This window comes from Myotis nattereri (genome assembly GCF_964212035.1).
Source record: "Myotis nattereri genome assembly, chromosome: 3".
Taxonomy (NCBI): domain Eukaryota; kingdom Metazoa; phylum Chordata; class Mammalia; order Chiroptera; family Vespertilionidae; genus Myotis; species Myotis nattereri.
In genome coordinates this window covers 73,946,140-73,959,124 of record NC_138077.1, presented here as the reverse complement: position 1 = coordinate 73,959,124, position 12,985 = coordinate 73,946,140, and the positions used below count along the sequence as shown (strand labels likewise).

General features: G+C 38.2%; 1 protein-coding gene across 3 annotated transcripts in view; it reads left to right on the top strand.

Moving 5' to 3' along the window:
* The window catches only part of ALCAM (activated leukocyte cell adhesion molecule), a gene marked incomplete at its 3' end in the record, with an annotated part of 213,363 nt that overhangs the window by 164,878 nt on the left and 35,500 nt on the right, over window positions 1-12,985 (top strand). For all 3 annotated transcript variants that reach the window (XM_081086564.1, XM_081086563.1, XM_081086565.1), the window contains exons 6-9: window positions 139-321; window positions 5,485-5,612; window positions 7,078-7,210; window positions 10,740-10,852. In XM_081086564.1, coding sequence (XP_080942690.1) covers window positions 139-321; window positions 5,485-5,612; window positions 7,078-7,210; window positions 10,740-10,852 — 557 coding nt within the window. The remainder of the gene's footprint in view (window positions 1-138; window positions 322-5,484; window positions 5,613-7,077; window positions 7,211-10,739; window positions 10,853-12,985) is intronic.

The window sequence follows — 12,985 nt, the reverse complement described above, 5'->3', positions numbered from 1 at the left end:
ACATGTCACTTTCCCCTCCTATTGAATACATGAGAAGGACAAAACCACTTCTTAAAGGTGTTTGTGGCATTTAATTAAGAATTGTGATTTTTTTTTTTAAATGAAGATCCTGTCATTAGTGTTCTGTATTTTCTTCAGTGGTGAACATAGTTTTTAAAAAAGAAATGGACCCGGTAACTCAACTCTACACCATGACTTCATCCCTGGAGTACAAGACAACCAAGGCTGACATACAAACGCCATTCGCCTGCTCTGTGACATATTATGGACCATCGGGCCAGAAAAGAGTTTATTCTGAACAAACAGTCTTTGATATCTACTGTAAGTAACTCAACATATCATTATGCAATTTAATTCATTAGGAAAAAAATTCAAAATGCTTATCAGCCTTTTAAGTCGCTAATGATTTTGGGATTCTACTTTCAACCCCATACTCCTACTCCATAGCACACTAATAATCTCTTCCTCGTTGAAAGACCTATAGAATAAAGGCTTACGTGTCTTGTGATATCTTTCACTCCCTAATTGGTTTTTTTTTAGTGTTTTTTCTGTATTCTGGTAGATGCTAAAGTTCCTTAAATACAAGATCTCTAACTTAGTCTTATCCCTCTGATGGTTCTGAGCCCTGACACATAGCCCTGAACTTTCTAGGAGTTCAAAATGCCCTCCGATGCTTTCCTAAATGAATGACAGATGAATAGAGGCTTATGGCTGATTGGTCTTCTAGATAAAGGCTTTCCATTTCAATTATGAGATTTATTTTATTAGTGAAATCAGTTGCTTAAGTTAAATAGGATGTTGTATTCCAAGATGTTTTGGTTAACTTTATTTCACAGATTTGAAACCTGTAATAATAGACTACAAAGGAAACTTCTTAATTATCTGGTCTAACTCAATTATTTTACTTAGCAGTAAAGTGAGGCCCTGAAACTTGTCCTAAATTAGAGGCTGGGTTAGAATCATTTTCTCTAATGCCGTGCTCTTTCCTGTAAGACAGATGCCAAGATAATCTAATGATGAAGAGCAAACGTGCTGGTGATCCTGTCTCTGCTCTGTTTTTACTCTGTGTTTCTAGAAGAGTAGCTTAAACACTCTAGGGTTCACTCTTCTTATCTCAAAATGGGAAAAATATAATAATTTAATAGTGTCATTATGGAGATTAAGTGAATTCACAAATCTAAAATGGCATACTGTATGGCACACTAAATGCTCTTTATTAAGTACTATTTTCATTATTACAAAATTATCATTGTTACTACATAAAGATATATATAGTGATATCTTTTTAGGAAAAGGCAAGAAAGAAGTTTATTTTTTAAATGCATCAAAAATTCTTGTAATGCTGCCATGTGTTGGAGAATAACCTAACACTTCTACATCTGCTCTGGAAAAAGGACATAAAGTCCACCTGAGCCTCAGAGTTTTAACCCACCTACTTTTCTATTTTGGTTCCATAAAGTGTGGAACCTTATTAAGAACAAAACTGAAATTCCAATTGTCCTAATAATAAAGGGTCATTTTTACCTTTCACTTTGCAAATATGCACATTTCAACTTCACTCAAAAGCAATGATTGAGAGGATTTCATCATGTGCAGCTTATCTAAAAACAAGCTATTATTTCTCTCTGTTCAAATATTCAATTGGAAATAAACTATCTTGGTTTAAGTGCAGGAATACAAGAGAGGAAAGAGCATCAAGATGAGTAATAAAGAATGGGAAATTGGCTTAAGAAAGAACAAGTATATGCGTGTCAGGCATGGGGAGTTTGATAGGCAGAGAGGTTCTTGATCTTATTGAAGGCAATTATTTTACTGTGACTGGCTGTGCTGGGTGCATTCAGCATGGCTTTTGAGAAGGCACAATGTATGCAGTGCTGGGCTTCATGGTGAAGACACAAACATGTTTGTGATGTAGTCCTGATATTTAAGGAATTTGCTACTCCACTAGGGAAACTGTCAGTGCCAGATTGCAAGCGGTCCAGGTGCCACAGGGACTTGGTGAACAGTCCTAAGAGCTCAGGTGCTCAAGGACAGTGATCATCAAACTTGAATATGCACCAGCATCGCCTAGAGAACTTGTCGGAACACAGATTGCTGGACCCTGCTCTAGTTTCTCATCCACTGGTGCTGGGAGGAGTTAGCGCTTTGCAAATGCCCTGGTGATGCTAATGCTGCTGATCGAAGACCACACTTTGAGAAGCCCTGCTCCAGGATGACGTCAGGGAAGAGAAGGGGGCAGCTGCATCAAAAGGACATAGCGTACACTCAAGAAAAAGAAGTTCGATAAATTCATCTTGAAAAAGTTGTCCAAGTCCATTCCTTCCTTATCTTATTCAGTCAGTTAAGAATCCTTATAGAATCTAGTTTCTTAATTTTTGTGTTTATCTGATTTCTGCCTTCTTGTACCACCCAAGATTATGTCACCATTCTTCATCATCTATATTTTGAGTGATACTTTTCTAAATAGTATTCCTCTTGTTTATTCACTGCAAACTGCCCTCCAAGATGCTGTCAGAAATATCTTTCTAAAACACAGGTGACTGTGTCACTGCTGTGATTAACATTCTTCAATGACACCTTAGATCTCTGAGACTGATCTTCACACTGCTGAGCAATTTCAATATGCCTTAAGTCTCCCATGCACATGGTCTTGCTCTGTCTCAACCTTCATTACTTCACTGTACCTACCACAGTTTGTTCTGTTTTCCAGATTCTTCCTCTAAAATACCACTTACAAGTCTAGCCATATACTGTTACCACCTCACCATTGTTATCTAGCAAGCACCTACTTAGTCTTCAAAACCCAGGTCCAGAGTCAATTCCTACTAGAAGCTTCCCACTCTCATCTATAAGCTACCAGTGGTGACTTCGCTTATATCTGTGCAGTTTTTACATTATAGTCTTAAGTGTGGTGTGACCGTAATTTGAAAGTTCGTTGAAGGTGGGTAGTATGCTGCTTTCACATTATAACTCTAGTACTTAGTAACACAAAATATTAGCTAACAAATGAATAAATGACTGGACAGAGGATAAATTAAGAGATGGGAGAAAGAAAATTTGAGTAGTCTCTTTTGGTTATAATGTAGGGGCATGTATAGAGTAGTGAGATGAAAAATAGATTCCAGGTTAGGAACTATTTATTTCAGTCATACATATTGGGAATTCATGAGGGTTTTGAATATCATTGTAATAGTCAAAGAACAGCTTAAAAACTGATTTAGAGGAAATATGCAGGAATGGGCAAAAGTAGGTTTATAGTTGTTCATATGTAAAATACAATAATTAACTAATAATACAAGAATAAGTGGTGCACTCAAAATTGTAAACCTACTTGTGCCCATCTCTGTATATGAAGGAGGAGAAAAGAGAAGGTGAGGGACTGAATTAAGTTTGATGGCAGTGTTTCCCCTGTAGATTAATTAGAGCCTGGACTAGGGAAGTATTAATAGGGATAGAAGGAGAGACTCACGTGCCAAATATTTTAAGTATTAATCATTAAGACTGGGTGATTGAGTGGAAAAGAGAAGACGAAGGAGAAAGCCAGAGTAACTGGCAGAATGACAGAGTAAAATTCAAAATCAGGGCAAAGGGAATGCAAGAGATCATTAGTTTTGCTTGAGGCATGTTAGTGGATATCAAGAAAAGTAAAATGTGAAAAGTAAAATGTTACATTAACCTTCTGAACTCAGTCCTTCCACCCTCTAATACAGAGCAGGCCTATTGAAAAGGGGACACAGAGAAGGGGAATTTTGAAATGGAGCAGGAAGTTAGATGGATTGTGTCAGCCTTGATTGCAAATGTGCCACAGTGGCAAGCAATGGGCCAAAGCTAGTCAGAGAAGGGGTGCCTAAAAGAGTGAGGAAGGCCTAGGAATGGAAGGTCAGAGTATGTGAACAAAATCAAACTTAATTTACTTTCCAGCTTTACCAGGAACTGCTTGTCAGGATTCTACCTCAGACAAATTAAGAAAAACAAACAAGAAATATATTAAACCAATCATTGTTCGGCCTCAGAACATTCTGGGCAAATACTCAGAGATGCCCAAGCATGAAGAAATGGCAAAGAAACAATTTAAAACAATCCTCCTAAGTTTTTCCTGTACTTTAATCTTAGAAATATAAATAAGTGCCTGCAAGAGATAGAAGAAAGCACCCAAATCTACCATTTACTTGTTTTAGCTAATAGCAAAATAAGTCTTCATAGATCATTTTTTGTGCTACCAGTTTGGAAATATAGGCGCATACCTCAATGGTATTAAGCCTCTGGAAAGGTTCTGTAATATAAACCTTTGCATTAAATAGTTTTGAAATTCATTGTTTATTGTATTATCAAGTTATATAACAGGTGGCTAAGTTAGAAAGTGGGTGATTTATAACTACCAGCACCATTTCCTTTTATTTCATACTAGAGGCCCGGTGCATGAATTCATGCATGGGTGGGGTCCCTCGGCCTTGCCTGCTATTGGGGCTGATCAGGGCCAAGGGAGGTTGGCTGGTGGGGGCAGGGGCCATGGAAGGTTGGCCAGTGGCTCTGATCGAGATCATCCAGGCCACCGGCCTGGGGGAGGAGCCGTGGGAGGTTGGCCAGCCAGGGGAGGTTGGCTGTGGGAGCACAGTAACCACCAGGGGGTAGCTCCTGCATTGAACATTTGCCCCCTGGTGGTCAGTGCGTCTTATAGCAACTGGTCGACCAGTCGTTCAGTCCTTTGATCATTCAGTTGCTTAGGCTTTTATATAGAGAGATTTGCTAGATATGGTCCACTGGCTCCAGGCTTTAATTTCTTTATCATTCTAATGTTGAGCAGTAGCCTCACTAAAGAATACCCTTTGGCCCTGTTTTCTTCCTAAAATTGATCAAAATGGAATGAAAGTTGCATCTTGGCTCCACTGAATGTAACAGAATTACAATATACTTATGGTCTTGTTGATTGTGTTTAGCATCACCCTCGGTTCATGGCATTCATCTTTTTGAAAGCGGATCTACTCTCCTGAATCCCCAAAATATTGCTGGCATTATTTAGCTCATGTGTCTTTTTATTTAATATAAAGTATGATTATGTAATGTGAATCCAGGAGTGCCTAATAGCTTTAGCTACTTTGCTAGCTGATCCAGTCTTTCCAAACTGTTAAGATTCATATAATATAGTTAAATGTCCCTATAATTAAATCATATAGTGCAATTTTTCCTACTGGTCTGGTACCCATAAAATAATTATGGTCATTCCTACCTCAGTTGAAGAAATTTTGTAAGAAGAAATTGATTTTTTTTTATAACAAGGTTTTTTTGCAGTTTGTTCTAACCAAGATTAGTGCTTGGTGTAGCAAGTAGCTATTAACTTCAATCCTTCTATAAAAAGATACATTTAAGTAATTACCATGACTAGCTTCTTGAGAAAATTGTGTATAATTTAGTCATTTACATTGTATGTACAGAGTAATTTGGTACTTGACAAAAATGGTTAACTCGTATCTGTGACTCCTACAGATCCTACAGAGGAAGTGATACTCCAAGTGCTGCCACCAAGAAGTGCCATCAAAGAAGGGGACAACATTACTCTGAAATGCCTAGGCAATGGCAACCCTCCCCCTGAGGAGTTTTTCTTTTACTTACCAGTAAGTGCTTGAGATTATTACTTGAGCTAGAACTCTATCATTTGTCCTGTTGTTTGTCAGCTGGCTGACATTAAGGATTGAATGCACATGATGGGTAGCTTAAGTGAGAAAGGCTGTTTTTCTTGGGGGCAAGGGATACCATTTTTCAGCATCTTCCAATGGCCTTGCCTTTTTTGTTTTTTCAATGTGAAGAGATTTTGAGGAAAAATGCCAATCACAGAAAACCATAATTATAAAACCTCAACATTCATTATCTAAGTAAACTATAAAAACCTTTAGATGCAGGTAACTGAAATGAAGAGTGATGGCAGAAAATGCTCGGATACAGATTTTAAATCCATCCACAGCACCTTACTGAGCACACCTGGGGACCTCTGAAGTAGGAACAGTCCTGTGGCAGAGTCTAGTTAGCTTGTCAGACTAAAGCTGGGGCGATATCTTACCGTGGTAGATGGTTTCGAAGCACCAGTTCCTTGACTTTCATCAGTATCATAGATGAAAGAAATGATATGTATAGAGGATCATTTGGATAATTCTTCTAGGATGTGTGCTAGATGTCATAGTGATAGGGAGCCAGGCTAGGAGACAGCTCACGTGAGGACAACTCTTTGCTCTCCGACAGCTCTTTCTGAGTTTTTCTTTGACACAACCTGCCATTGAGAGAAGCCTTGTACAATTATGTATGCGTTTACTGCAGGGGTATGTTTACAATGTCATCTGCTGCATTACTCAGTAGCGCTGAAGACTGTCATCTTAATCCCAAGCAACAGTACTCAGAAGACTAGTATAAGTAATTTCCTTTAGACTTCAATGTTGACACACAACTTTGTTTCTCCTAATAGATTGACATACTGTTTTTGTCTCATGTGCAAATGCTGTTTTGAAACTAGTTATGTTTCCACCTTGGCTATCGGGGACCACAGAGCCAAATGTTGTCTTAGTTTTAGCAATAATATCTGGTATTTATATTTTTTAACATATATTCCCAGTTCATCTCTATTTTAATATTTTAGTCTGTCATTGTTTTTTTTTCCTTTTATTTATTTTTTCTCCTACTTCTTCTTTCCTTGTCTCCTACTTCCTTCCTTCCTTATTCCCTACCATTCTTTTTCTCTCTTTTTTTTTATTTGGATAAATGGCATGTTTTATTTTAAGTCACCTTGAATATTTCTATCAGATTAGGCAAGGTATAAATATAAAAAGAAAATATTAGAAATTAAAAAAAGAAAATGTAATCCATGCTATCAATAAGACAGATGTCATCAATACAATGTAAATTAGCTCCTCCATATCAATTATTTTTCCAGGAATCAGATAATACAAACTCTACTCTTATTTGTCCAATCAAAGAACTATATAACTTTTTTTTTTATTATTTGAGAAAATGTCATTTTCATCAAGAAATACCACTGTTCTTGTTGTAGCTACCAAGTGCAATAACCTGACATTTTGCCTCTATCAAAAGGGACAGCCCGAAGGAATAATAAGCTCACATACTTACACACTGACAGACGTGAGACGCAATGCGACAGGAGTCTACAGATGCTCCCTGACAGACGGAAATAGCCTGGTTGCATCAACAGCCATCACCGTGCACTGTAAGTCACCGTATTCTTCATATAATGTGGTTTCATGTGACTTACTGAAGGTCATAGAAACCAGCTCCACCTCGCTCCAGATTTGCACTGCAATATTGTAACCTTGCATGGATCGAATAGCTGCAACTTTGACCATGGTAAACCTCCATCTTTTTTATAAATGCCTTCAGTTTGAGGTACCAACAAAACATATACATGGATATTAAAGAAATAACTCTTTATCTTTTAAATAAAACATTTAGATATTCCTGAAATTGACGAAGTTTGCATTTGTCACATAAAAGTATAGATTAAGTATCACTTTGAAAATAGCATAGATAATATTAATACCCAATCCCAAGCAGCACAGAGTTAATGTTAAAAATAAAAGTTAATGTAGACTCAACCTTTGGAAGAGGGGGTAGAGACTACTAAAAGCCATTTATTGGCTTCTTCGGAGAAAGATGAAACTTTTTAGAACTAGAGCCTCTTCAAAATCACCCTGAAGTACCTTTTTTTTTGTTAACTTTTCACCTGCTTTTGATCTCCATGTACTTCAAAAGTTATATTTACTCCAATGTAATAGCAAAAGATACACATAGAAAACAGACACTTTACTTGTGTTCATTATATTGTAACTCCTGGAAGTCTATATTACTGATGTACTTGATGCAGTGAGGAACTTGGGAATGAATTTGAACTGTTCTCTGGTGACACTAGACTTCACAGAGTGCTTTGGGCAAATGTCAGTCTTGCTTGGAAGTACAGACCAAACATCGTAACATGTATTTTGCACCCAACAGCACCATCATATAAATAGGTTTCCTCTAGACATGATCCACTGCCATCTTATTGATTATGAGGGGTTTCCTTGTTTTAAAATTGAAAGAGAATTTAGAAATGGTCCTGAGGAAATGATTCTAAATATTTCACTTGTCCCATAATGCTTGGGAAACAGGTAGGACAGAAGCTAAAACTTTGAGGGAGATACAGGGAGGTACTTTAGGGAACGGAGTAACCAGATGGTTACTCTAGAGTGTGTGATGTTGGAAGGGCATCCTGGGAAGGCCTGTAAAAATGGCTCACTGTTAAGAAATACTCACAGCCAGTCCACTTCTCTGTTTTTTGCTCAATATTCATGTTGCACAGATCTGAGTATGTCTCCCACCAGGGACTGTTTAGACAAAATGCAGTGACCTCTCAGGATAGCAACAGCACTACTTTTCTTTGAGAACTAATCAGCCCTGGGGCCATTATTTATCCAGCCTGTTCTATGAAAAAATAAAGTGAATTAAGAGATTATAACCAACATATAGAATTTCCTATGGAATAAATATCTGATATAACTGGGTCAATAACCAATAATCCAATGCTAAGAGGTGGTACGGTTATGTTGAAGAGATGTTAGCTACTTAGCTACTAGGAACCCTGAAATGAGAGGGCTCTTATTTGTATCACTTGTAGATCAAGCAGGGAGAAATAGATAACAGACTAATAAAGCAAAGCACTTGGATACAGCCACATAGTCCCTCCAGGATACTGGGATGAGGGAAAAAATGTAAAAGCATGTAATAGTTTAATTGGAGTTCAGTGCATTTTACTGGATTTAAATGATTTTTATTTTTGGAAGGTAGACTCTTAATATTAGATTTTAAGTCCTAGATAGCTTCTTAAAAGCTGAAAAAAAGTATGGCAAGCACATCAAGATTTTTCTCTAAGTTACATGAAATGAAAACATAAAAACCCCTTCTTTGCCCATTTATCTGGATAGCTTGTTTGTTTTCCAAACACAAGATTTGTTTTCTTTTCATTGGTGGCTGAAGGGAGTGTGTGTGGCTGGAGAATCTCCAGCCCATACTTGCACATGTTTGCAAAACAGACCTCTCAGCAGGGCTTCCACCCACAGACCCAGAGTTGCTGATGAAATGTCTGCTATTTTCTTGCCAATTCCTGCACATAGAGATTCTTCATCAGAACTTCCAAAGCCCGCCATCATGCTTTAAAATCTTTTATCACTGGCAAGTTAACTGTCTAGGAAAGGAAAACTTCTAACTCACCCTAAATATAATTTTTATTTAAATATAATTCATCAAAAAACTCCACTTTTCTATGTGAACATGCGTATTTTAATATTAAAGAGAAACTGAGAAAGCATACTTCAACAAATAGTTTTGAGAGCCTACCATGTGGCAGACATTGTGGAAACACAGTGCCAACTCAAATTGTTGTCCCTGCCCTCATGGTGCTTAGAGCTGAGCAGGAGAAACAAGAATTTAAAACTGATGTTCAAACAACCAACGAATCGCAATGATAACAGGTAAAACCAAGGAGAAGTACAGGGTGTGATAGCAAATTCCCACTGATATAGAGTACAGTTACAACTCTGAGATTGTCCAGCACAGTCCTTTACATCCTGGCATCAATTAATTTATCTTCCATATGTTATAACCATTCATACCAGATTACTCGCCATTGTGAAATTTCTCTCACCTCTTTGACTGTTTATGTGGCAGAAGTTTTTTCTATATCTCCACTTATCAAAGTCCTTCTCAACCACTGGGGCCACAATCATACTGCCCCCTATACAAAACCTTTATTACTGCTTTGAAATCCAATTTGGCTCTTGTCTCTATACTCTCATCTTTACTTATACCACTGTTTGTAGCCCTTCCTTTAGTTTTTTTCAACAAATATTTATTGAGCCCCTAATTTCTAGCATGTTTGCCACCAGGTGCTGATTTCATACTGCTGTGGATTATAGTTGCATAGTTGTGTACAATTATCTCTACCTCAAAAATTGTACATTATAAGCTCAAGTGATTCATCTCTGTATTTCCAATCAGTGCTTGGAACATAGTAGCTGTACAAGAAATGTTTATCATATTGAACTAGATTTTCCTCATACAGATTATACTATGACAGTAAAATTTTTATAGAAATTATTTCTCTAAAAGATTATACCCCCTTAGATATATATACTCAATTTAAAAAAGATGATATCTGCTAACAGTGTACCTTACAATAGATCTGATTTAAAATGTCAACTGCATGAAAAATTGAACCTCTTTTTTTAAAAAATACTCAACTACCATAGTCAATTCTCTCTGGAGAAACTATGTAGACTCCCTCATGACTTTTTAACTTATTTGCTGGCTACATATACTTGATTTTCCCATGTTATGCTTTGCCTATTGTTTTTATAATATTTACCTAGTCATCATCATTCTTTATGTTCTTCCAGAAGTGATTTAAGAATTTTTTTTCTTAAAGTGGTAGACCCCTGGGGTATACATATGTGCAGTGAAAACATCAATCATGTTAACTGCAAATAAATGCATAATCAATTAGATGGATCATTCACTTGTCTAACCTGGTCTCAAAGTTGGTTTGAAAAATGACTGGTTATGCTATAGTTCAGTTATTTCAGGCACGCAAATCAGTTCTGAATTTTCAAGTGCAGTTAGAGGGATTTTCCCGATCACTTCTATAAAATATTTTGATTATCTTCCTTCCTGAAGTTTGAATTTTAAGCAGATTTTCTGCTTCACAGATTTGGATTTGTCCTTAAATCCAAGTGGGGAAGTGACCAAGCAGATTGGGGATGCCCTGCCTGTGTCATGCACAATATCTGCTAGTCGGAACGCAACTGTGGTATGGATGAAAGTAAGTAATATTCCTTGGTAATATCTGCTGTTTGAACTGATTCTTCCTCAGGCTTCTTTTGCATTTTACGTGATATACAATATGTATATTCAAGGGTAATGTATATATGTACTCACACTCATACTCTATCTATACTAATAAAAGGGTAATATACTAATTAGACCAGGTTGACTGGCCATCTTCCGGACATCTGACTTCCTTCCAGACAAAGCCATGGTGGTAGGGGCTGAGGCAGAGACAGTTAGGGGTGATCAGGCCGGCAGGGGAGGGCAGTTGGGGGCAAGATCAGACCAGCAGAGGTGGGCAGTTAGGGGCGATCAGGCAGGCAGAGGCAGTTTGGGGCGATCAGTTAGGGAGGCAGGTGAATGGTTAGGAGCCAGTGGTCCCAGGTTGCAAGAGGGATGTCCAACTGCCCACAGGGATAGGACCTGCAGTCAGACATCCCCCAAGAGGTCCCTCATTGGAGAGGGTGTAGGCTTGGTTGAGGGAATCCCCCCTGTGCATGAATTTCTTGTACCAGGCCGCTAGTATATAATAATAAAAATCATGTACAATACAATTTAGAGGTACTAAACAATAGTGCAGCATTTATAATTGATTCTGTGAAACTTAGTTTGGGGATATTAATTTAATAATGTGTATATACTAAGTAATTATACACATATATGCATGCTCAGAGACACACACATATCCCATATAATAAAAGGGTAATATACAAATAGACCAAACAGCAGAACAACCAAACAATGAATCAAAGTGTCATATGCTAATGATATGCTAAGGCTACTCAACAGCTTGCTATGATGTGCACTGACCACCAGGGGTCAGATGCTCCAACCAGTAGGTTGGCTTACTGCTGGGGTCTGGCTGATTGGGACTGAGCGAGATGGGCCGGACAGGTCCTGGAGCCCTCCCACGGTCCTTCCCGGTCCAATCATGCACCAGTGGGGTCCCTTAGCATGGCCTGCACCCTCTTGCAATCTGGGACCCTTTAGGGGATGTTGGAAAGCTGGTTTCATCCCGATCCCGCAGGCCATTCCCCTTGAGAGAGTGCCAGACGCAGGGCTCATGGCTGGCAAGTGCTGCTGTGGCAGTGGAAACCTCTCCTGATAGGGACTGATTGGGCAAGAGCCTGCGGCAGGCACAGTGGGGCCAGGATGACCAGGAGTGGCAGGTAGAAGCTGCACGTGGCATTGGACTGAGGGTTTTGGCCCAATCCCCGCAGGCCACCTAGAGGGACCCCACCCATGCACAAATTCGTGCACCAGGCCTCTAGAACATCTATATTTTTCAGGGCTGAAGGATTTATGATGTGTTGTAACCCACATTATTCTTACATGACAGTTACAACAACCCTGTGAAATATGCAGGACATTTATTATTTCCTTGCATTAATCATAAAGAGGTTGAAATGAAAGAAATCACAAAGCACATAAGCGACAGAGTAGAGACTTGAGCTCCAGCCTTACTAAGAGTAAAGACTGCTGAAACTAATCTTAAGTGTCAGAATGTGTGTTCTACTGAAGTAGTAACTCTTTGGAGATACATATCTCTTTCATCTTTAAGCCATAGTAGAACACCTAGAACATGCTAGGATCTCAGTCAGTACTTCTTGAGGGAGTGCTAATATTTTCTTGTAATTATCTGAAATGTAGGGCATTTCCTGGACCCAATTATTGCTATATTTTTAGAGTACGAAAGTAGGATTGGTAATTTGTTATTTGAGAAAGGGTTCCCCCAAAAGTCAATGGTTGTAACTGTGATCCCTCCACCCAAATCCTTGGCTACTAAATCTGAACACTTAGTACATTAATCCCCAGAACATGGCATATAACAGGAGCATTTTACCAGTAAAGTGTTGACAAAACGCATACATACCATTTGAAGTAAGGGTTGGCAAGTATTATCTTTATAAACAATTGTGGAGAAATTTATTCCTAGAGCTTCTTCTTGATGAAAGTATAAATGACTTTGTATTGCTCTTTGATCTCTTTTAATGCCAGAGCCAGTTACTTGTTCTCTGACTCTTTCTTATTGCACTTTGTTTTAACCACCTTATCACAACTTTTTGTTCACTCAGATATTAAAGTGTTACTCAAGAGACTGTATATTTAACATTATATATTTATAGTA